Source organism: Moschus berezovskii, chromosome 4, assembly GCF_049115385.1.
Source record: "Moschus berezovskii isolate FMDL1 chromosome 4, NW_MosBer_1.0, whole genome shotgun sequence".
NCBI lineage: Eukaryota > Metazoa > Chordata > Mammalia > Artiodactyla > Moschidae > Moschus > Moschus berezovskii.
The window spans coordinates 37,681,953-37,707,460 of NC_142463.1; the positions used below are offsets into that span (position 1 = coordinate 37,681,953).

General features: G+C 37.8%; 1 protein-coding gene across 4 annotated transcripts in view; it reads left to right on the forward strand.

Moving 5' to 3' along the window:
- The window catches only part of PATJ (PATJ crumbs cell polarity complex component), a 385,356-nt gene that overhangs the window by 237,467 nt on the left and 122,381 nt on the right, over positions 1–25,508 (forward strand). For all 4 annotated transcript variants that reach the window (XM_055402500.2, XM_055402504.2, XM_055402503.2 and 1 more), the window contains exons 29-30: positions 2,029–2,120; positions 24,834–24,906. In XM_055402500.2, the coding sequence (XP_055258475.2) occupies positions 2,029–2,120; positions 24,834–24,906 (165 nt within the window). The remainder of the gene's footprint in view (positions 1–2,028; positions 2,121–24,833; positions 24,907–25,508) is intronic.

Consider the following 25,508-nt stretch of genomic DNA (forward strand, 5'->3'; position numbering starts at 1 on the left):
AAAAACCCTTTGGATATCAGTTCAGTTCAGTTCAGTCACTCAGTTGTGTCCGACTCTTTATGACCCCATGAGCTGCAGCACGCCTGGCCTCCCTGTCTAACACCAACTCCCAGAGCCTACCCAAACTCATGTCCATTGAGTCGGTGATGTCATCCAACCATCTCATCCTCTGTCATCCCCTTCTCCTCCTGCCCTCAGTCTTTCCCAGCATCAGGGTCTTTTCAAATGAGTCAACTCTTCGCATCAGGTGGCCAAAGTGTTGCAGTTTCAGCTTCAGCATCAGTCCTTCCAGTGAATATTCAGGACTGATCTCCTTTAGAACTGACTGGTTGGATCTCCTTGCAGTCCAAGGGACTCTCAAGAGTCTTCTCCAACACCACAGTTCAAAAGAATCAATTCTTCAGCGATCAGCTTTCTTTATAGTCCAACTCTCACATCCATATATGACTACTGGAAAAACCATAGCCTTGACTAGATGGACCTTTGTTGACAGAGTAATGTCTCTGCTTTTTAATATGCTATCTAGGTTGGTCATAACTTTCCTTCCAAGGAGTAAGTGTCTTTTAATTTCATGGCTGCAATCACCATCTGCAGTGATTTTGGAGCCCAAAAAAATAAAGTCTCTCATTGTTTCCACTGTTTCCCCATCTATTATTTGCCATGAAGTGATGGGACCAGATGCCATGATCTTAGTTTTCTGAATGTTGAGCTTTAAGCCAACTTTTTCACTCCAGATTACTGTAAGTAAAATTTAAAGACACTATCTCATTTAATTCTCACAATAGTTTTATGTAATAGATGCTTATATTTGTTTTAAAGAAGAAACTGAGACACAGAGAAATGACAGTGTGATCAGTAGTTTTCTGGGAGACTGATTATTTTGGTGAAAAATAAAAGCTGACAAAATGAGAGACATAATGAAGCAGTGGGTCAAGTTTAGTCTTTGTAACAGCCTTTCGTATGAATCCCAGCTTTACCACTTTGAGGTGATGGATGAGCTTCATTTTATGTATTTAAAAATATTATATTTTCATTCCATCCTTTGAAGTGTTAATTTCTGTATACTTTCTCATAACAGCTGTTAGAATAAAAATGAGACCTTTTTCAAATGTCTTCAAATGCAACAGTTCAGCGGCATCAAGGACAGACAAATTAGATGCAAATTACAGAAAACATAAATCCCTTTTTTACCGTTCCGTATATACTATCGCTTAAATAGTAAAAGGTTTCAAGCCCTCAGTTAAATAGAGACAGTATGACATAGATCACTAACTACTACTTATTGAAGAGACAAGAGAGAAAAAGCCAAAACTGTGTGAGCTATTATCAAATGGTTGAAATAAAATAAAAGATTGATTGTAGCTGTCATCATAGCTTAGCAATGGGAAAATCTGGAGTGAAGAAATTTAGGATATAAATGTTTTTAGATAGTATTTAGATGAATTCAGTCAAGTTAAAAAATCCCACCTCATCTTGGATAAGAGCAGATGTCTCATTCATTGGGTCCTGTAAAATATTCTGTGCAACTGATCTAATATTTGACTTAAAATGGGGACATAATATTTATATCCTCTGGAGTAACATAATTTATGCTATATAATAACCTTGACATGTTTACAGAATCATGTTTAATGGGCCCTCCAGAGCTCTGATGAATACCTCAGTTTGGTCTGTTTTCTGTATTTCTTAGGAGTCTGGAAAAGCTGTAGGAAATAAAATATCTATCACAAAGTTTTTGCATCTAGCTCAACTACTACTGTCAAGTTTAGCAAAAAGGCCAAAAATTCTGAATTTAAGAGATTTTAGTAGCTGTTTAGAGTTAGTGTTTGAATCTGTATTATGAAGTATGTCAAGATCTTTAGCATTAAAGAGTCCTACATCTACCTACTTAAAAAGGAAGGAACTTTATTGTTTAATTCCTAGTATATGCACATATACTTGTATACATGTGTATATATATATATATATACACACACATGAAATATATATATTGTAGTTTCACAAGTGTATTTTATTTTTTCACCGCAGATAAACAATCAGATTCTATATGGAAGAAGTCACCAAAATGCATCTGCCATTATTAAGACTGCCCCGCCAAAGGTCAAGCTGGTTTTCATCAGGTAAGACAGATATGTCTGTTTTCCTGAAACTCAAGATCTCTTCTGGAGATGTTATTATTTTATCTTATACATAAAATATGTAATACTATTTTATCTTTTGTTTGTTTAAAACAATCACTGTATTCTAAAAATATGTTTTCCTTTTGTAATTGTCACTTTAAGAAAAGTATGTGTGCTAAGTCTTGGGTCTAACTCTTTGTGACACAGTGGACTGTAACCTTCCAGGTTCCTCTGCTCATAGAAGTCTCCAGGCAAGAACAGTAGAGTGGGTAGCTATTCCCTTTTCCAGGAGATCTGCCCAATGCAGGGATCAAACCCAGGTCTCCTGCATTACAGGCAGATTTTTTACCATCTGAGCCACCATGGAAGCCCAAGAAAAGTGTAGATTGCTTTGATTCTGAGGTGTTGTTCTTGTTATGTACAGTTCACATGATAGAACTAGTAGTTGAGGCACATATTTTATTTCTGTTTTGAAAAATTCTTTCTTGATCTGATTATCCTCTTTTTAAATACGATAGAACATTCTAGCTTGTCATCCTCCCATCACCATCATTTGGTCCATTTGCTACATTTGCTATCTCATTAATGCCTTCATCAAAGGATAGGCAGGAAGAAAAAGAATCCAGGGAAGTTTTAGGAGCTTCAATGTAAGAGGGCAGGTGAGAAATACAGAGGGGAGAGGTTTGATTCCATGTGATTTTACTGAAATGACAGATAAATCCGAATTATTTGTAGAGGATGTAACTGTATGTTAACTATGACTCTGTTTCTTTGCCTTTGGGGCCTCGGTTACTATCTATAAACTGGGGATTATAAAACACTTACCTCATTCATTGTGGTATTTTGAAAATTAGAAACACAATGTCAAGCAGAGAGTAAAGGCTTGAAGAAATGTTACCTGTCCTTATGACGGCGATGATTAATATCACTCTTCCCCTTCTCAATAGTTACTTTTTAGTAAGACCCATCCATTTCCAGGAGACAGCAGGGATTAAGAGGTTGTTTATTCCCAGTTTTGGACACTAGTGTAGATGATTGAAATATTCCTCCCCATGCCATCACTTCAGCCTCACAGGCATAGCTGCTTTGCTCCTGAAAAAGTCCTGCATTAATGGCACCCCACTCCAGTACTCTTGCCAGGAAAATCCCATGGATGGAGGAGCCTGGTAGGCTGTAGTCTATGGGATCATGAAGAGTCTGACACGACTGAGCGACTTCACTTTCACTTTTCACTTTCACACATTGGAGAAGGAAATGGCAACCCACTCCAGTGTTCTTGCCTGGAGAATCCCAGGGACGGGGGAGCCTGGTGGGCTGCCGTTATGGGATCACACAGAGTCGGACACGACTGAAGCGCCTTAGCAGCAGGAGCAATGACCTTTCATCCTGTTCATTAGCACTTTCTGGATTTCCAGGGTTTTTTGCTGTTGTATCTAGGAGGAGAAAGTTTCCTTCTCCCCATTTGTGTAATGACAGTCTCGGTTTACTGACTTTGAAGTTCTGTTAGACACCAGTCCCTTTACCCTTCCTATTGCCAGAGGTTACAAATTTAGTTAGATGATGAAAACATGAACAGACTTGAGAAAAGGTCAGCGACTCAAAAATTTAAAGTGTCCATCGATAGGAGTCCATACAAGTAAAGAGTTGAAGCCATTTAAGCTTGAAAACTTGGTTTAAAGCTGTGTGAGGATCACATGAGATGTTACGTAGCATTCAATAGTGTCTGCACATCAGTGCTTGGCACTTTGTGGCCACTGCCACAAGGGATGTTATTACTGATTAACATTATTGTTATGTCTTTGTCATCTGTGGGGCCTTTATACTCATGCTGGCTCATCCCATTTTAAAGGGAATAAAAAGAGAATTGAATAGGATCCAAAGGAAATCATTTAATGCAATTAAGTAGTTGGGAAATAGAACTCCCTGCTTCAAGAAAGAAAGATTAAATGATTTGAAGTTATTTAGAAGACAGAAGAGAAAGCTGAGTAAAATTTTAATAATAGTAATAAAGTCCCATTAATTTAGTGTCTGGTAGTTTCCATTTTGGACTGTTCAGAAGGGATCAGAATCAAGGAAAAATTTTGTTCAGCAATTAATGGTGTACGTGTGATAGAGGATGCTGCTGAATACTTATTTACTGGACATGATTTTAAGCAATTTAGAAATATCAAGCTACAGTCAGAATACGTCATCTAATGATGAACCTTTCTTGCATGGTCATTAAATTACTGTGTTTAGCACATAGTGGGGATTCAGAAAGCTTTATAGAATAAATTTCCTTTCAACTCTTACTGAACAATCCAGATCATATATTCTCCAAATGCAACAATCATAGTAAGTTAGTTCTATAAAACTTCTTATAGTTTAGTCCCTCTCCCCAACTTAAGAAGATTTTCTATATCTTCTTTTGTAAGGAGAAAAATAACATGGGCATGATTCTGAACAATCTATTGTATCTACTTTTAGACTGTCTAAAAGAAAAGGAGCTTGAATTGAAGCAAGAAAAGATGTTCCTCTGCTCATAGCCTTTGTTTGATTCAGTAGATTCATATCTAGTAATTTGCATGCCAGCATTTTATTAATTAATTAATGCTTCAGTTTCTATAGGGAAGGAACTAATCATTTGACTAAGAACTCTTATCTAAAGTGATCAGTTCTTTTCTAAAGCAAAACTGAACTCTCAGGCTTAGTGATTAAGAAAAGAAACCATCAATTCACTCAGCCTGGGCTTGAAATTCCCTCATGATACCACAGCTGTTTGAGCTTGGTCAGGTTCCTGAGCTATTTCATAAGTTGTCTAATGTATTAGTACATGTAAATTGCCTGGAAATATGGACTCAACATATATGGCTGCTATAGAGATGAGGATGATGGTGATGGTGGCAGAAAACATGGGAGGGAGGCAGGATGGAGGTAAAAGAGAAGGAAAGTAGTAGTTAGGATGAAAGAAAGAGGAGGGAAAAAAAGAACTACTTCTCATATGTATGTCGTCTAGTTCCAGAATCTAGACTATTTTTTGAGTGAATCACATTCACAGTTTAAGAATGCTCTAATTAACATCATAATGGTTAAGCACTGGAAGAGGTAGCTACGGATGTTATATACAACCATTTCTAGTAAATGTTAGAATAAGAGACGAGGACACAGCCTACCTGAAACATCTTTTAGTTTCCTGTCTGCTGTTGCTAGACTGCTGCTGCGTCTTCTTTTTTTAATGATGACCTGATATTCTAACAAGGAGTAGAATGCTCATTAATTGAGGAATGTATAAAGAGCAACCTAATTAACATGAATGAATCCTCATGTCAATATAATATAATAAGTTTTACTAAGTAATATTAAATAGGACCAGAATTTAAAGCACTTAAGGAGTTAAGAAAGAAATTCTAAATGAAAAAATTTAATTGTTCATTAGTTGTGTACATCACTAATAGGGATAGCTTGGTAGATTGGTGTCTTATTCATGTGTGGTAACCTGTGCATTTAGGTGCTAAGCAATATGGCATCCTTGCTTCTTTGCACTGATTGACTAGTTCATTCCTTATTTAGGTACATCTTTCAACCTCTGCCTATGTATTACCTCCTTCAGACTATTGTCACAAGAATAGTTTTGCCTATTTTGGAACCAAATCCTGAAACAATTAAGGACTGATTTGTTACCAAGTTTCAAGAGTTTAGCACGTAAATCATCTCAGCACAACAGATGCAATTGTACTTTTCTTTGGCATAACTTGATTTGTGTTTTGTGCGTGCTGAGTCACTTCAGTCATGTCCGGCTCTTTGTGAACCCACAGACGGTAGCCCGTGGCTACAGGCTTCTCTGTCCATGGAATTCTCCAGGCAAGAATACTGGAGTGGGTTGCTATTTTCCTTCTCCAGGGGATCTTCCCAACGCAGGAACTGAACCTGCATCTCTTAACATCTCCTGCATTGGCAGGCGGGTTCGTTACCACTAGTACTACCTGAGAAGCCCTTGTGTTATTTAATGTTACTTTAAAAACCAATCTTTGTAAATTATATTTCTTTGATTATGGCTTCTGTATGGCAGTATTTCCTTCCTTAGTTGAAATTGTTGATTCCCTGTGCATTTCCATTATACAGAAAATTTTGGTTTTTATACCTGAGTAACTCTTTTTCAAATTTATTGACAAGGGAGATAAGAATGGGAACCGGCTACAGGTTTAGGAGAATGAGTAGCAGTAAAATACTCACAGGAAGGTGTGAAAATATGCTGCAGGTAACATTTTAATTAACTAGGGCTCTTAGTCTGTAGTGATATACATTTGTGTAATCATGTCCTTGTCATAATACTTGCCTTTGTTCATATACTAATTGATCTATAATTCACAAAGTGGGTCTGTGAGTCATCAGGGAAAATTAGCAAGTTGCTGCTGTGTGTACATGACATGGGCTTCCCTGGAGGCTCCAATGGTAAAGAATCCACCTGCAAATACAGGAGACCTGGGTTCCACCCTTGGGTCGGGAAGGTCTCCTGAAGAAGGGAATGGCTACCCACTCCAGTATTCTTGCCTAGAGAATTCCATGGACAGAGGAGCTCAGCGGGCTACAGTCTGTGGCGTCACAAAGATTTCGGGCACGACTGAGTGACTAAACACTTTCACCTTCAAACACGACTTACTTACATAATCACTTCTTGCCCTTTTCTCCCCACATTATTAGATTTTGGACAATACTGTAATCATGTAATTGTGCCCAGTGACACATTTGGACTGTAGTATACTCAGTGATTCTACTCTAGATCATCTCGATGCATATTACACTGTGGGTGCTTACTATGTACAGCACATTCAACTCTGAGTTTTTCTATTCCATATGATCTCCTCTACACGAGCACTCCAATTTCAGTACAGGAGACGCAATGTATTAATATGATGAAGAATGAATTGCTGTATTTGGCAGTGCAAGGATCCAAGGAGATTAATGATCTCGCCTGCAGCTCTTGTCATACCTTCCCCCACTATCGAAAATTAAATGTCATGTATAACAACTCACTCTCCATTACTTAATTACATGTGGAAAATGTGTACTGTTAAAAACTCCTGGGGCTAAAGGAGGCCAAATGAAACTGAAACCCTTGGAAAGATTTAGTGCTAGCTGTCAAGCCCTACCGAGTGAAAGTGGACTCACCATGGGACCCACTTCACTGTATCCATTGAACACATGTCTTGTTTTCGTAATTAAAAAGTATGGTGTGGCCTGTTATCCTCTAGTCTTGTCCCTAAAAGATGATATTGATTCGAAATTAATGTGAATGTCAAAGTAAGTCCAACTGAATAAGATTCTTATTGTGCTCTTGCTTCTTTATATCTAGTTTTGATAAATAGGAGAGAAAAAAGATTGTGGGATCAAGTGTGAGTTTGACTTTTACAAGGAAACATTCATGCATTTATTGCATAAGTATTTTCAGAGTGCCTACCTGTGCTGGTGCTGTGGAGTGGCACAGAGAACACATTTTCTGCCCTAAGGAGGGACACAGAGAGTAAAACAGTCCTTATCCAGCGGTGCCTTATCCAGCGGTGTAAGTGCCATGACACCATAGGGACATATAAGAGACACACCTAACCTGGTCTTTGTAGCCTGTGGGAAAGTGTCACAGATAAAGATGTTTAAGCTCAGACTAGAAGGGAGGAACATAGCTGCATGTGTCATTTGGTACGATTTCTGTAAATAAGCATTTTCTTACGCTCATGGATCATTAAACGATGCAGTGCCCCTTTTCAAGTGCACAGTAAAACATCATCCATGACATATATGACAAGGAAGAGGAAGAGGCCTATCATTAGCACTGAACTATGTTAGGAGTCAGAGAAGGCGATGGCACCCCACTCCAGTATTCTTGCCTGGAAAATCCCATGGACAGAGGAGCCTGGTAGGCTGCAGTCCATGGGATCGCGAAGAGTCAGACACAACTGAGCGACTTCACTTTCACTTTTCACTTTCATGCATTGGAGAAGGAAATGGCAACCCACTCCAGTGTTCTTGCCTGGAGAATCCCAGGGACGGGGGAGCCTGGTGGGCTTCCGTCTATGGGGTCGCACAGAGTCGGACATGACTGAAGCAACTTAGCAGCAGCAGCAGTATATTAGGAGTTGTCGGGGATGGAGACTGTCCTGCAATTTCAAGACTCTTCTGTTTCTCTGTTTAGTTGGACTGTGTGATAGATCCATAGGTCTCTCAAATGCTCTGAAATCCTGACTCTTTCTTTAATACTTGTTTTATGTACTATCAATTTTAAATAGTAATTTTAATTATTAATTTTATATTCATAAGTAGAATTTATAAGACTTTTAGTTCAAGAGCAAGGTGGAATTGGAGTGTTTTGTGTTTTGATCTTTTGTCAAAAGCATTGGAAATTATGTATCCAAATAAGAAAAATTGTTTCCTCTGACAGATTGTGGTAACCTTGGGAAGTTGTGTACATTTCATCCAGTTATCATTCCATTGGGTCATACACTTCTGAAATCATCTTGAAAGCCTAAGACATACTCTTTTGAATATCTACAGTAGCCATAGATTTTCCTCTTTCGAGGGTGGTTGTAGCTAAGCTGTCTGAAATAGCCAGAAATTTTACATGAATTCAGGTGCATTTAGTCAACAGTATTTAGTCAATTAGGTAGAGTGCTTACCAAGCAAGCCCATCTTTCTTGTTTGACTTGTAAAGGATCTTTGAAAACCATCATTATTATTTCATGAATAGAATTGCAAATTTTGTTCTTTATTGCTCCTATTTCTTAATACCAGCTTGTGGGAATTATGACTATATGTATTTCACTTTTAGCACTCAGAAACAACTAATTGTGATGGTCACAGAGATAATAGGGATGTTTTTTCTTTACACTTTTTTGGGGGCAATATTTTTACTTCTCTCACTGTAGAATGCCTGTTTTCTTTGGTAGATGCCCCTCCCCTGAACACACATACACGCCCACAATGTATGTAGTATGATGAAAGAGTAAAAATAGTAAATCTAGGTGGAATCTAAAGGAACCAGATCTTTCTCTCACTGCGAAGGTGTCACCAGTGGGTGGACATGAGACCTAAGTTTGAGCAATTTGATACCTTAGGCTTAGAACAGAAAGCAGGTGATTTGAGTGATTTTATATGTATGGTGTTTATTCATGGAGTCACAGGGCCTTGATCAAATGTGCCTGCTGTGATGTTATTCTGCTTCCTGCTTCCTTGTCCTCTGGAGGTCTCTTAGTTCTCATTTGTTCTAAGTCTGATAATATAGCCTGCCTATGTTCTGTGAGATCCCAATAGCCCTCTAATAAATTAACTTTTGCTTCAGTTCAGTTCAGTCACTGTCGTGTCTGACTCTTTGTGACCCCATGGACTACAGCACACCAGGCTTCACTGTCCATCACCAACTTCCAGAGCTTGCTCAAACTCACATCCATCAAGTCGGTGATGCCATCCAACCATCTCATCCTCTGGCATCCCCTTCTCCTCTTGCCTTCAATCTTTCCCAGCATCAGGGTGTTTTCCAGTGAGTCAGTTCTTCATATCAGGTGGCCAGAGTATTGGCGCTTCAGCTTCAGCATCAGTTATTCCAATGAATATTCAGGACTGATTTCCTTCAGGATTGATCGGTTTGATCTCCTTGCAGCCCAAGGGACTCTCAAGAGTCTTCTCCAACCCCACAGTTCAAAAGCATCAATTCTTTGGTTTTCAGCTTTCTTTATGATCCAACTCTCACATCTGTACATGACTACTGGAAAAACCATAGCTTTGACTATGCTGACTTTTGTCTCTGCAAAGTGATGTCTCTGCTTTTTTATATGCTGTCTAGATTTGTCATAGCTCTTCTTCCAAGGTGCAAGCGTCTTTTAATTTCATAGTTGCAGTTACCATCTGCAGTGATTTTGGAGCCCAACAAAATAAAGTCTGTCACTGTTTCCATTGTTTCCCCATCTATTTGCCATGAAGTGATAGGACTGGATGCCATGACCTTAGTTTTTTGAATGTGACTTTTAATCCAGCTTTTTCACTCTCCTCTTTCCCTTTCATCAAGAGGTTCTTTAGTTCCTCTTTGCTTTCTGCTGTAAGGATGGTGTCATCTCCTTGTCTGAGCGTAAGTTGGCCTAAATTCCTTTCTGTTCCTTGCTGCTAAAGAGTCCTAATGAATAGGAAGGATGATAAAATTAGAGCTCTCTGAACAAGTCATGAGCAACAAGTGCAAGTTCCCTCTGCTTATATGCATGTCTCATGTTGGCTTTTAGCCGTGATCCTGAGAAGATACTATCCATCAGACATCCTTAGCAGAACCACAAGACCTCTAAACGAGTCCCTACTGGGGATTCCTAGTATGACAAGTTTCCACTGCTACTGGCTCTTGAAATGAGATTATCACGATGATTTCAGAGAAATCAAGCAGGATTTTACTCAGTTTTATACTTGGTAGGAAGAGTCACCTTTTATAGTTGATGGCCTTACGGTGAGGACTGGATGTCTGAACAACATTCAGGCTGTTCCTGACAGTATGAAGAGAAGAATGGCTGTATCTACTGTACTATCTTTAGAAAGAGTCTCTATGAGAAACTTGATAGGCTATCATTTATCCCATCCAGTCCTAAAGCTCCCCAAAATAACTCTCCCACCAACCTGCACTGTGAGATATTTTGAGTCAACTTTTCCTCTGAACAATTGGCAATCGTTATTTAGAACTTGCCTGGGGCCACCTTTGCAAACTGTGGGTCTAGATGCTGAATTACTCCCAGCAGCCCTCATTAGTGATTGACATTGTTTGGAATGCCAAGGAAATAGAGGTCATAATTCCACTGTCATTGGACATTTATTTCAGATTTAGCATGGTCAGCTATTTTGGTGGTTTCTTCCAGTTGGGAATTAGAAACTATTTAGTGGGTTCATATAGTTAGAAATATCTCCTGGAATCTTTTCAGAAAGGAGTTTTGCTCCCTCTGAGATGTAATGATTTGCTTTGTTTTACATGTTACTTCTGGTTCATTTGCATAGAACTTTCCTGGATGAATGTTAACTTATTGTCATGTTTCAATTAATACAGCAAATATAGATTTTATTTTTTCCGTCCTCAGGTATCTCACATCACTATTTTTAGTGCAGTCAGAAAAAAAATTATCTAGATCTGTTCAGTTGTATTCATATGTTCCTCATTTATACAGCTTTGTGTGTATATGCACCTAACAATGTGCTAGGCTCCAGATTGTAGTAATAATCATTCTATATAGAACAGGTTGCACAAAATTAAATCAACTTACTTAGGAATCCAGGTTGAATTCAGGCACATAGCTTCTACTTTTGATATAATGCTATTTTGTTGACATGAAATAAGATTCTATGGGTTTAGTGAAAATGAATTTCCAAGAGGCAAGACCAGATCTGTTCTGAAGACAAAATGATTTTAAGTGATAATGTAATTCAAATGTATTCTCATCACACTTGTACTTTTTTGTCTTAATTTTTTTAATTGTGATAAAATATGCATAACATAAAATCTACCTTATGAACCATTTTTAAGTATACAGTTAAGTAGCATTAAGTATATTCACATTATTGTACAACCATCACCACCATCTATCTACAAAATAGTTTATACCTTGCAAAACTGAAACTCCATGCCCATTGACAAGTAACACCCCATTCTCTCCTTCTCCCCACCTCCTGGCAGCTATCTTTCTGCATTTAACTACACTGGATACCTTATAAAAGTGGACTCATATAGTATTTATCCTTTTGCTACTGGCTTATTTCACTTATCACAGTGTTTTCAAGCTTCATCCATGTTGCTGCATATGTCAGAATTGTCCTCCTTTATTAAAACTGAATGATGTTCCATTGTATGTTTATCCATTCATCTGCTTCTACTTTTTAACTATTGTGAATAATAGTACTATGAACATGAGTGTACAGATGTCTGTTTGAGACTCTTTTCTCAATTCTTTTCCATATATATATCCAGAAGTGGAATTGCTGAATTATATGACAATTCTATTTTAATTTTTTGAGGAACTACTATATTTCCCATAGCAACTGTACCATACTACATTCCTACTGACTGTAGGCAAGGGTTCCAGTTTCTCTACAACCTCACCAACTCTTAATATTTTCTTTCTTTCTTTTTTTGATAGTAGTTGGGTATGACTATTGGGTATGACTTCTTCTTTGGAGAGATATCTTTTCAAGTCATTGCCTGTCTTTTAGTCAGGTTGTTTTGTTGGTGAGTTTAGGAATTCTTTTATGTATTCTGGATATTAACTCATCATCAGATATATGATTTGCAAAAGTTTTCTCTCATTCCATAGATTGTCTTTTTCACTCTGTTGATCCACTGAGTTTTTCATGTTAATGTAGTCCAATTTGTCTATTTGCTATTGCTTGGGCTTTTGGTGTCCGATCCAAGATATTGCATCATTACCAAATCCAATGTCATGAATTTCCCCATGTTTTCTTGTAACAGTTTTATAATTTTAACTCTTATGTTTAGGTCTTTGATCCATTTTGAGTTAATTTTTGTATATGCTATAGGGGAATAATCCAACTTCATCCTTTTGCATGTGGATATCCAGGTTTCCCTGTACCATTTGTTGAAAAGATCATCCATTCTCCCACTGAATAATCTTGGCGCCCTTGTTGGAATCATTTGACCCTATACTGAGGATTTATTTCAGGGCTTCCTATTATATTCCATTGGTTTACGCATTTGTTCTTAAGCCAGTACTACACTGTTTTGACTACTATAGCATTGTAGTATATTGTGAAATTATGACTTTGTTCTTCTTTTTCAAGATTGTTTTGGCTATTCCATATACATTTTAGGATGGAACACACTTTCACTTTTAAAAGAAGGAACATTGCTCCTTGGAGATATCTCAGACCCTAATAAATTGAAAGTCGTGGAATTCTACAAATACATGCAGGCACATACAGCTCATTACATCAGATGTCTTTTTTTATCATTCAGAAATTTTTGTCATAGGCTCAGTGTCTTTTCCTGAAGGGTAAATAACATTCTCTTCATATCTCATTAATCTTTCAACTACAATTTGTAGCATTCTTTTAGAGCTTATGTTAGAGAGAGAATCTCATATTTAATCCTAAGGCATTAGTCAGTGATTGCTGGATTGATGCTTCAAATAGCATGTTATCGAAATCTCTTACTACAATTTAATTATGATTATAACTTTGAGGGATAAGATATAAACATAAAGGGTTTTATCAACAAATCTCTGTGACATGTGTATGCTTATAAGAATGCAGTGAGGTATTCTTAGAAGAACAGAAAAAGTTGCTGAGAAAACCCACGTAAGCAGTTTAGAAATTCAGAGGAGAGAGAGATTACTGTTGTAGAAGTGGATACATCAAGAGCTAGTTAATGCTACCTGAGAATATTTATTTGGGGAAAAAAAATGTCCAAACTGCATGAACAGATTTAAGTATTTATTGAGTATCTACTGTATCTCAAATACTATATAAGACATGCACATTTATAACTATACATCAAGCAAAACAAGCACCAAAAGAGGGAACTCTATGCTGTTGGATTATTCCCAGTGTATTTGCAGGCTTGGTTGCACAGAGGGGTTTTCACAGTTGAGAAGGGAGTGATTTGGATTGACCGAGACACAGAGAAAGCAGAACAAGGAAACTAGCAGGGATGCTGTTGTTAACGTGAAAAGCACTTGAATTAGAATGGTGACATAGGATCAGAAGAAAAGAGTAAAAAAAGAATGACATCTTTAGAATGAATCCTTCAGACTTGATAATTTCTTTGGGTATAAGGGTTGATGGTTGAATGAATAAACCAATACAATATTGTAAAGTAATTAGCCTCCAATTAAAAAAAAAAAAGAGTAACTGAGAACTTTGCTCCTAGATGTAAGAATCTGAGACTTAAATTTATATCATAAAATATTGAATGTAAACTATTGTTACTATCAGATAAGCTTCAAACACGGGGTCAGGAAGATCCCCTGGAGAAGGAAATGACAACCCACTCCAATATTCTTTTCCTGGGAAATTCTGTGGACTGAGGAGCCTGGCAGGCTACAGTCCATGGGGTCGCAAAGAGCTGGACATGAGTTAGTGACTAAATAAGAACAACAACATTGTTACTATGCTTTAGTGTTATGACATATTGTCTCTTAATTCTATTAGAATATATTATCCTAATTTTATAGATTAAAAAGTAAGATTTTGAAAAAGTTGCTTAGTATATTGTTTATGTCTTACTGATGGAACTGAAGATAAAACTGTACATTTACCTAGGTGTCCTTAGGACTGGATTTCTTTCCAGAATAGCACCTAGTTGTCTTATACTATAGATAATCCTGAATTCATTTTTTAACTGGGATATAATTTCTACTCAATGCAATAGATTTTAAGTGTTCAATTTGTTGAGTTTTGATAATATAAAATATATGCCTGTGTAGCCATCGCCCAAAACAAAAATATAAGAAATTCATTCACCCTGGCAAGTTTCCTGGTGCTCCTTTCCAGTTAGTTCCTCCCCGCAGAACCAACATTTCTGATTTCTGTCACCAAAGATTAGTTTTAACATTTCTTGAGCTTCATGAAAAAAAAAAATCAAACAACATCTATTGTTTTGTGTCTGGTTTCTTTCATTTTATATAATTTTTAACATATTTATCGTTGTTGTCATGTATACCAGTAGTTCCTTAAATTATTGAGGAATACTACCCTAATCTGTGAATATACCACAATTTGATGATGCATCCTTCTGCCGGTGGATATTTGGGTTGTTTTCAGTTTTTAGCTATTCTGATTAAAGTATAAGCATGATTTTTTTTGGGGAAAGTTATAGAATAAGCTTGTTTAGAACATATTTGAGTCAGGATAGATTCAGTTATGCTTCAGTAACTAACAGCCCAAATCTCAGTGGCTTAAAACAACAAAGATTTATTTCTTTCTCAAGTTACATGTCCACCGGGGCTCAGCAAGGGGGCCTCTCTACTCACTATGGTCTTTCAGGTACCCAGGCAACAGAAGTTCCATCTCAGCTGTGTTTCCATAATCACCAGGGCTGAAAAGCAAACATAGTTAATCAAGTACTGGTTCAGTTTTAAAGGTGAAGTAAAACACAAGCTAGAGGATTTATGAATATCCCTAATTACTATCACAGGAGAGCACTGGGAGAATTACACTCCATTGTACTATTCACCACCTGACCTGCACTATCAAGCACAATGAATATTTCAAAGCATTTTATAGTCATTATATGTATATGAGGGGTGGGTAATGTAGATGTGACACTCCAAACTTAAGTATGAAAAGTTGATCAAGTCAGAGAGAACAAACTTAGAACTCTGCAGTGCATCTTCATCTTGAAGAAAATTGTGAAATAAATTTAAGAGTAAATTGTGACCCAGTAGAACTTTTCCCCAAGGTGGATCTGGGGATAATAGATTGGGTATATGAGAGAAGAAGATATTTGTGGCTTTGGGTCAAGCTATTGAATTGGGAAACACCGTAATACAATAGTTAAAAGAGTAGGTTTTGAAACCAGATAGCTGGATTTTAGCCTCAGCTTGCTATTTATTAGCTTTGTGATTTTGGTCCAGTAGCTTAATCTCTGTGTAAAGTGAAGAAAATAACTGTAACGACCACATAGAGCTGTTATGAAGGTTAAATGAGTTAACATGTTAAAAAGATTAGAACAGTGGTGCATTGTAAGAACTCAAAAGTTATGCTTCTGGTGATCACATTTTCCAAATCAATACATTTTGCTAGGTATTAACTTTTCTCGTTGTGTAACAAACTACCACAAATTTAATGGCTTAGACCAACACACATTTATTATCTGGTAGTTCAGTGGGTCAGAAGTCTGACACAGAGAGGTTGGGTTCTCTCTTTAACATATCACAAAGCAGAAATCAAGATGTTGGCTAGATTGACTTCTCTTCTGGAGCCTTGGGGAAAAATTCACTTCCAGGCTCATTCTTGTTAAGTTTATTTCCTTGTTGGTTCTTTTTTTTCTTTTTTCTTTTAAACTTTTTATTTTGTCTTGGGGCGACTTCACTTTCACACATTGGAGAAGGAAATGGCAACCCACTCCAGTGTTCTTGCCTGGAGAATCCCAGGGACGGGGGAACCTGGTGGGCTTCCGTCTATGGGGTCACACAGAGTCGGACACGACTGAAGTGACTTAGCAGCAGTAGCATAATCAGTAATGATGTGATAGTTTTAATCATATGTATACATGTATCCTGGAAAAGGAAATGGCAACCCACTCCATGGGAAAACCCATGGACAGAAGAGCCTGGAGGGCTGTAGTCTGTGGGGTCACAAAAAGTCAGGCACAACTCAGCACCTACTACTACTACTACTATACGTGTGTCCCCCCAAACACCCCTTTCATCCAGGCTGCCATATAACATTGAATAGAGTTCCCTGTGCTTGCCCTTGTTTTTGTCCTTCAGATGCCATGGTTCTTTGTGACCCTGTGGACTGCAGGTAGTATTGGAAAGTACTGGAAATTAAGCTTCAGCATCAGTCCTCCCAATGAATATTCAGGGTTGATTACCTTTAGTATTGACTGGTTTGATCTCCTTGCAGTCCAAGAGACTCTCAAGAGTTTTCTTCTGCACAATTTGAAAGCATCAGTTTTTTGGCACTCAGCCTTCTTTATTGTCCAGAGTTCACATCTGTACCTGACAAAAAAAAAAACCCATAATTTTGACTATACAGACCTTTGTTAGAAAAGGGATGTCTCTGCTTTTTGATGTGCCATCTAGGTTTGTCATAGCTTTTCTTCCAAGGAGCAAACATCTTTTAATTTCATGGTTGCAGTCACTGTCTGCAATGATTTTAGAGCCCAAAGAAAGAAAATCTGTCACTGCTTCCACATTTTCCCCTTGTATTTGCTTGTTGGTTATCCTAAAATGGATATAGCAGTGTATACATGTCCATCCCAAACTCCCAGCTATCACTTCCCCGTTCGTTCCCCCTGCAACCACAAGTTCGTTCTCTAAGTCTGTGAGTCTCTTTCTGTTTTGTAAGTTCATTTGTATCATTTCTTTTTAGATTCCACATGTAAGGGATGTCATACAGTATTTGTCCTCTGTCTGACTTACTTCACTCAACATGACAACCTCTGGGTCCATCCATGTGCTTCACATGGCCTTATTTCATTCTTTTTAATGGCTGAATAATACTCTATTGTATACGTGTACTACATTTTCTGGTGGCTCAGAGGTTAAAGCGTCTGCCTCCAAGACGGGAGACCCGGGTTCGATCCCTGGGTCGGGAAGATCCCCTGGAGAAGGAAATGGTAACCCACTCCAGTATTCTTGCCTGGAGAATCCCATGGATGGAGAAGCCTGGTAGGCTACAGTCCACGGGGTCGCAAAGAGTCGGACACGACTGAGCGACTGAACAGAACAGAACTACATTTTCTTTATCCATCCCTCTGTCAGTTGACATTTAGGTTGCTTCCATGTCTTGGCTATTGTAAACAGTGCTGTGTGAACATATCCTTTCCCCACTCCAGTATTCTTCCCTGGAGAATCCCTTGGACAGAGGAGCCTGGCGGGCTACAGTCCAATGGGTCACAAATAGTTGGACATGACTGAAGCAACCTAGCATTCACCCACGTATATCCTTTTAGATCAGGTTTTGGTACAGTACGGAGGTTCCTTGTTGGTTCTTAGTTGGAGATTTCTCTTAGTTTTTAAAGGTCATTCACATTATTTGCCATGAGGCCCCTTTTATCCTCAAGCCAGAGATGATACTTGTAATCTCTGACTTTCTATCTCTGACCTCCTGACATTCCTTAGAATTCTTGTCGGTCAACCTACTAACTTTAGAGACCAAGACAATGAGGCTCCAAGAAGTGAAATTTCCAAATTTAAAGGGGACATGTGATTAGGTCTTACCCAACGTGATAATCTGCCTTATCTTAAGGTCATCAGTGCTATGTACTATAACCTAATCATGAAAGTGAAATTCATCCTATTTACATCCTGTAAGCCAGAAGGCAGGAGTCTTGGGAGACCTCTTAGAATTCTGCCCAATACATGCTGCATGATTTTTACCAATATGAATATATTTTATAACAGCATTGAATTGAAATCAGGATCCAGAATATGTCTTTGTCATAAATATAAATATATTTTGCAAACAAAAATCTGAATTGGGTATGTTCCTAGTATCCTTTTGGAGAAAAACTACATTGATAGTCCCTAGATAGAAATTCCACTGTCATAATTATCTGTTTACTTAGCTGTGTTCTTCACTAATTGCTAGCATCATCAAAGGTAGGAATCATGTTTTATTCATCTTTGTTTTCATAACATAAATTATATTTGTTAAATAAACCAATGAATATATTCAAAATAAATTCAGAGCTATATTGTTGAGCTGCAATCAATTAAACTCTAGCCAGCTTAAATTAAAAGGAGAATGTATTGTAAGAATACATTAAGAATAAGTCATGCAGCTAAAACTCTGAAGAGAAGGAACCAGGGCAACTCCAGAGACATCACCAGAAGAAAATTCTAACCTCATTGTTTAGTCTTAACTATCTCCGTTGGCATTGTCTAGATACCACACTCTTGAGTCTCTTTGAGTCTGTTCTAAATTTTCAGTCCCTGGAAGAGAGAATCTGATCTGCTTAAAATGAGACAGATATCTGCTTCTTAAATCCACTGAAGGTGAGGCCAACTGTTCATGTTACCTAGTATAGACCATCCATGGAATCACTGAGAGTTTGGCAGACACCCCAAGAAATGTTCATTAATTTGGTAAGTACCAATTGCTGGTTGACCAAAGCCAACACATCATCACTAATTGGTGAGGAAGCTTGGAAAGCATAGGGCACACCTTTGATAGTCCTGCTTCGTATCTTTTCCGGCTTGTTAAGACCTCTTTTACTCAACAGACATTTATAGTATACTTACTCTTTCCTAGGTATTCTGCTACAAGAAGAGGACATAAAGAAATAAGATTCTATCTCTGTGTTTAAAAAGGAGAGAGAATAGCACAAATAATTTTAATAGAGCATGGCAAGTCCAGTGATAAGGGCATACCTATATAGGCTTCCATACCTTGGAATCTCACTTTTATCCATGATAGAAATCCACTGTCTGTCTGCCAACAGCTGTTACATCCTCAACAGGGAATGTAAATTGGTGTAGCGACTATAGAAAACAGAATGGAAGCTCCTCAAAAAACTAAAAATAGAGTTGCTGTATGACCCTGCAATCCCACTCCTTGGTGTGTATCCAGAGAAAACTATAATTCAAAAAGATGAATGCACCCCAGAGTTCATTGTAGCACTACTTACAATAGCCAAGACATGGAAACAACCTAAATATCCATTTATGGATAAATGAATAAAGAACATTTATACAATGGAGTATTACTCAGTCATCAAAAAGGATGAAATAATGTCATTTGGAACAACATGGATGGACCTAGAGATTACATTCTAAATGAAGTCAGAAAGAAAAAGACGAATACCAAGCTGAGATCACTTATATGTGGAATCTAAAATATAACTCAAATGAACTTATCTACAAAGCAGAAACAGACTCACAGACACAGAGAACAGACTTATGGTGGCCAAGGGGAGAGGGCTTTGGAGAGAGATGGATTGGGAGTTTGGGATTCGCAGATGCAAGGTATTATATGGAGAATAAACAATCAAGTCCTAATATATAGCACAAGGAACTATATTCAATATTCTATGATAATAGAAATATCATAGAATAATATAATAGAAAAGAATATGGAGAAGAATGTATATATATCTATATTGTATATATATACATATATATAATCTCCCCTCTGGATATATGCCCAGGAGTGGGATTGCAGGATTATATGGCAACTCTGTTTTTAGTTTTTTGAGAAACTTCTATGAATAACCATATTCATATAACTGTATCACTTTGTAGTAGAAATTCATACAACATTGTAAATCAACTATGCTTCAATAAAATAGACTTTTAAAAAGATACAAATCATGCAAAATAAAAAATGCAAATACCAGCAAATAATTTCAACTACAGTTTCTGATTGTGTGCTGTATGGGATACCAAGATGTAAGAAATTTGTGTTGGTTATACTGAAAATGAAAAGTTAATTATGAAACAAACAGATTTCATTCCTTGTGAATCATGGACTATGAGAGGTCAGAGGATCCCCAGAAGTCTTTCAAGCTAACTGCCCTTGTGAAGCATAACTGCTTTCTCTCCTTTAGTTTCCCTCTTCCCACTTCTTTCTCTTTAAAACTGTTGTCTTGTCTGTCATACAGAGTGGAGTAAGTCAGAAAGAGAAAAACAAGTATCATATATTAATACATATATATGGAATCCAGAAAAATGGTACTGATGAACCTATTTGCAGGACAGGAATAGAGACGCAGCTGTAGAGAACAGGTTTGTGGACACCAGAGGGAGAAGGGGAGGGTAGGATAAATTGAGAGGATGAGAGTGACGTGAATACACTACGGTGTGTAAAATAGCTAGCTAGTGGGAAGCTGCTGTAGAGAACAGGGAGCTCAGCTCCGTGCTCTGTGATGACATAGAGGGGTGAGATGGGGGCAGTGGGAGGGAGGCTGAAGAGGGAGGGGATATATGTATATATCTATATATATATATACACACATACACATATATAGCTGATTTGCATTGTTGTACAGCAAAAACTAATATAACATTGTAAAGCAATTGTTATTATTAGGGACTTCCCTATGGCTCAGATGGTAAAGAATCTGCCTGCAATGCAGGAGACATGGGTTCCATCTCTGGGTGGGGAAGATCCCCTGGAAGAGGGTATAGCAACCTTCTCCAATATTCTTGCCTGGAGAATCTCATGGACAGAGGGGCCTGGCGGGCCACAGTTCATAGGATTGCAAAGAGTCAGACACGGCTAAGCGGCCAACACACACAAAGCAATTATACTCCAACTAAAAAAAATTGCTGCCTTGATGACAATGTCTGTGAACACTCACTCATGAGTGGATTGTAAAGGATTATGAACTGTAACTTCTTATAGCAGCTTTCCTCTCTGCACTGAAGTTTTCTATTCTGTGAAGTTTAAAAAAATTAATATGGACTTTAAAAACCATTAAAATCATACTATTTTGGGGGGAATTATTAAATTATGAAGTGATAACTTGGTCCAGTTAATCATTATTTCTCAATAAAAACTTATGTGCAGCTATATTTTTAATGCCTGTAACCTTTGAAAGAGATATGAAAGGCCATCTGCTTAATTACTGCCAAATACACTCTGCCCCATGGGCTCTAAATCTGGAGCAGACATGTCCTGTTGGCTTTCAGTTCTAAGCTAGAGCTGAGCTCTATTGTGTTATTCCATGGGGGAAACTGAGTGGGAAAGGAAATCACCTTTGGGAAAATGCTATTACTTACCCAGGGGTAACTGATTGCTTCTTCTGTGTATGAGAAAACTGCTGAGGAATGGATTGTACTCCCTGAAAAACAACAGCCATCTCTTAACATAATAGTGCATGCTTAAGGCATCTGTAATGCTGTCAGAAGAAATAGACATAATCTTCATGCTCTGTATCACTTTGTGATTTTAGTTTTCTCCCTTTTGCTTTGGTTTGGTTGGTGTGCTAGGTAATTCAAGAATTTTAAAAGGTTAAAGCCCAACTCAATGGACATGAGTTTGAGTAAACTCTGGGAATTGGTGATGAACAGGGAGGCCTGGCGTGCTGTAGTCCATGGGGTCACAAAGAGTTGGACACGACTGAACTGACTGACTTATGAAAGCAAGAAATGGGACCTAGACCTCTTCTCTTTATGTATGTTCTGCCTTATTCCAAAAGAATTTTTATCAGCTTAGAAGTTTTACAGTTCAACCTACTTACTTAAGAGGTCAGGAAACTGATTTTCTTAGAAGTGATTTCCCCAAAATCCTAAGGTCAGTGGTAGTTCTAGAACTGAAACTACTTCCGTCTCCTTATTGAAATGAGTGATCGTTACATTATTTATTTTATTTTTTATTTTGACTGCACTGGGTCTTCATTAAAGTGCACAAGCTTCTCTAGTTACAGTGCATGGGCTTTCTCTGGTTATAGCATGCAGGCTCATTGGCTGCATCATGCCAGCCTATTTGCAATATTTGGCATCTTAGTTCCCAGGATCAAACTGGGCCTCCTTCATTGGGAGTGCAGTGTTATCCACTTGACCACTAGGGAAGTCCCTTAGAATAACTGTGTTTAGTAAGTCCCCTACATAAGAATCTTCAAGTTGCAAACTTTCAAAGATGTAAATATGCTTTCCATCACTGTCAGCCGTGAGTGAAACTGCAGCTTGCCCTCTGTCTCCTATTGCTGATGATCCTTCAGCTTTACCATCTCCCGTCTCCTCTCCCTCCTCTAGTAGTAGCTCTTCTTGCCTGTTCACTTGATTCCAGCCCCTGTATGGCAGCTATTGTACTGTATTACTGTACTTTTCAAGGTGCTGTACTGTAAGATTAAACGTATTTTCTTTATTTTTGTGTTTTTTTATATAGTATTCTTATGAAAAGTATTATAAACCTATTACAATACAGTATTATATAGCCTATTATGTTAGTTGGGTACCTAGGCTTTGTTGAACTTACAAACAAATTGGACTTAATGAATGTGTTCTCGGAACAGTACTCATTTACATGTAGGGGACTTACTGTACAAACAGTTTGCCAGGTGCGGTATTTGCCTTAGATGATAGTAGGAAGGATATGAGTCCCGTCCTTGGAGTGCTTACCGTTTAAGGGGAAGACAGATTTGAAACGAATGTGCATGCAAACCAGTTGAGTTAACTGTGAAAGTAAACAGATCTAGGACTATAGATAGGTGCTACAAGCATATAGTGGAAGTCACGGAATGCTTGTTTCCAGAAATTACATTTATTGTGACCTATGAAAGAGAAATAAAAAATCGGACAAAGGATTTGGGTGCCAAGCATTCAGAACAAAAAAGGAGAAGAGAAAAGGCCATGAGGTGGATGGAGCTTGGCTCAGCTGAGAAATGGAACGAAGGCCTGTGTAGCTGGGTTTGAGCAGAGTGAGGAAGGAGAAGTAAGAACAGGACACTTTCAAAGGGGGGGGCTGGGGCCAGATCCCTCAAGGCCTGGTGACTTCCCTGAGTGTTGGGCTTGCTCCTCATGCATTAAGGAATCCTAGGAAGATCTTAAGCAGGGGGTAGAAATATAATCAGATTTATATTTTAGAACCATAATAAGTGCCGGGTGACAAATGGACAGAGAATTAAGAGTATAAATAAGGAGACCAAATAGGTTTTTACTTTAATTCAGAAAAGAAATGCTGGTAACTTGTACTAGGATAGGATGGAAAGAAATGCAAACATTCAAGATATATTTTAAAGGTTGAATCAATAAGACATCTGGATGGATTGGATATACAGTTGAGGGGTGAGAGTGTTCAAGAATGACTTTAGGTTCCTGGTTAAACAACTGGGTGAATATTGTTGATATCTACTAAGGTGGGGAGGAAGTTGACTATGGAATCCTTTGAGAACTGAGTGGGATAAAGAACTCTTGTTTTATTTAAAATGTTTCTAAGACCTCTAGTGGAATATAATGTAGGTGTTGTGTTTGCAGATCCTAGGTACAGAAAAATATCCAAGCTAAATGTGAATTTGGAGGACATCAATATATAGTCTTTTAATTAAGGGAAATAAACATAGTTGAAATTATTGAGAAGGATGAGTAGGGTATAAATTTAATATAAAGAAAGGCATTTCAGGTAAAGGCAGTGATGTGATTAAAGCCTCAAAGTAGGAATGACATTGACCAATGGATCTTTTTCCAATTGGTGAGACATAAAAAATGTGAAGAGTGCATTTGAGTGCCCTCCTAAATCAGGCAGTGGCTGTTACCTGTACACCGGACATGGAGATCTGTGAACAGTCTTAGATCTTTGCACACCAGTAAAGAGTCTCTTTGTTTTATATTGTGAAACCTAAAGTTCACATAAATCTTAAGATAATTATTTTGGTCCTGTGAAGTGAATAAACAGTAAAGGATAGATCTCCTACAGAATCGCTGTCTACATACCATTTCTAGTAATGTAGTGGAAGTAAGCCCAAACCATCAGAACTGGTATTCTAGGAGTTGTTCTGTTCCTAACCCCCAATAATGAAGTTTCATCTCCCACCTCCTCTGCTCCAATTAGGGTAATGAGGAGTAGAATGAACTTAACCCACAAAGCATCGTCTGTCTAGATCTCTGTTCTCCCCATCCGTTACTCCTCCTCACACAGTCTGCCCATGCAAGGACTGTCATATACATCCCATCATCCTTCATATGGCAGAACAAAGCCAGGAGCCAAGTGAGGAGGCTGGGAACCTTTCCAGTTCAAAGAACAAAATTCTCTAGACATTAATGGGGCCCAGAGATTACACCCGCCCAGATGAAAATTTTATACTCCTCAGTGTTGAAAGAGTTGGTACCTTTCCAAAAGTATCCTCTGCAGCACCTGACTTACCAAGCAGAAGTTGGCCAACTTCTAGCATCATCATTCTTTGTCACTAATAATTGTATCTTAGTTTCCCTTGAGTTTGTGCCTAATGGCTTTGCATGCTTGAAACCAGTGTATATTTACATTTTAAAAAATTCTGTAGTGCTGTGTGTGCATTTTCAACTGAGAACTGAGGAAACGATTCTAATTTGAGCCAAGAACTTAGCATTTGCTGTGTATTGATTCTGCCTATTTTAACGTTCACAGAAATGAGGATGCAGTCAATCAGATGGCTGTTACTCCCTTTCCATTACCATCAAGTTCCCCAACTTCTATTGAGGTAAGATAACTCCTGATTAGCTCTTAGTGAATGAATTACATGGATTTTCAGTATCTGGTATTCCAAACTCAGAGTTTATTAGCTGGGGAGTTTCCCTAGTTAAAATACTAAGTATTTGAGGTATAATTGTTAAGTAATATAATTCAATGTTTTAAAAAAACACATTAGAACTTAATCATATGAGTACTGCCTTCCTCAAAATTCCTGAAGTTTCATTCTAGATATGCAGTTTGTCCTAATTAAGGATTTCAGAATTTATTAGAAAATTCTCTTTTTTAATGACTGTATTGTACCTTTCTTTATGGTTTCAAAACTCTCTAATACTATGATTTTGGGTGTCTTTAAATACTTTCATCTATTAATGAAGAAATTACTAATACTTCAAGATTGCTAACATAGTGATCTGCTTCTAGAGATTAATGGATGGATGGATAGATAGATATATAGATTAATCAGGTAAGAGATTCCCTGCTGAGAGAACATTACATACTCTTCTCATTTTTTACTTATTAACATTAAAAAGCAGAGACATTACTTTGTCAACAAAGGTCCATCTAGTCAAGGCTATGGTTTTTCCAGTAGTCATGTATGGATGTGAGTGT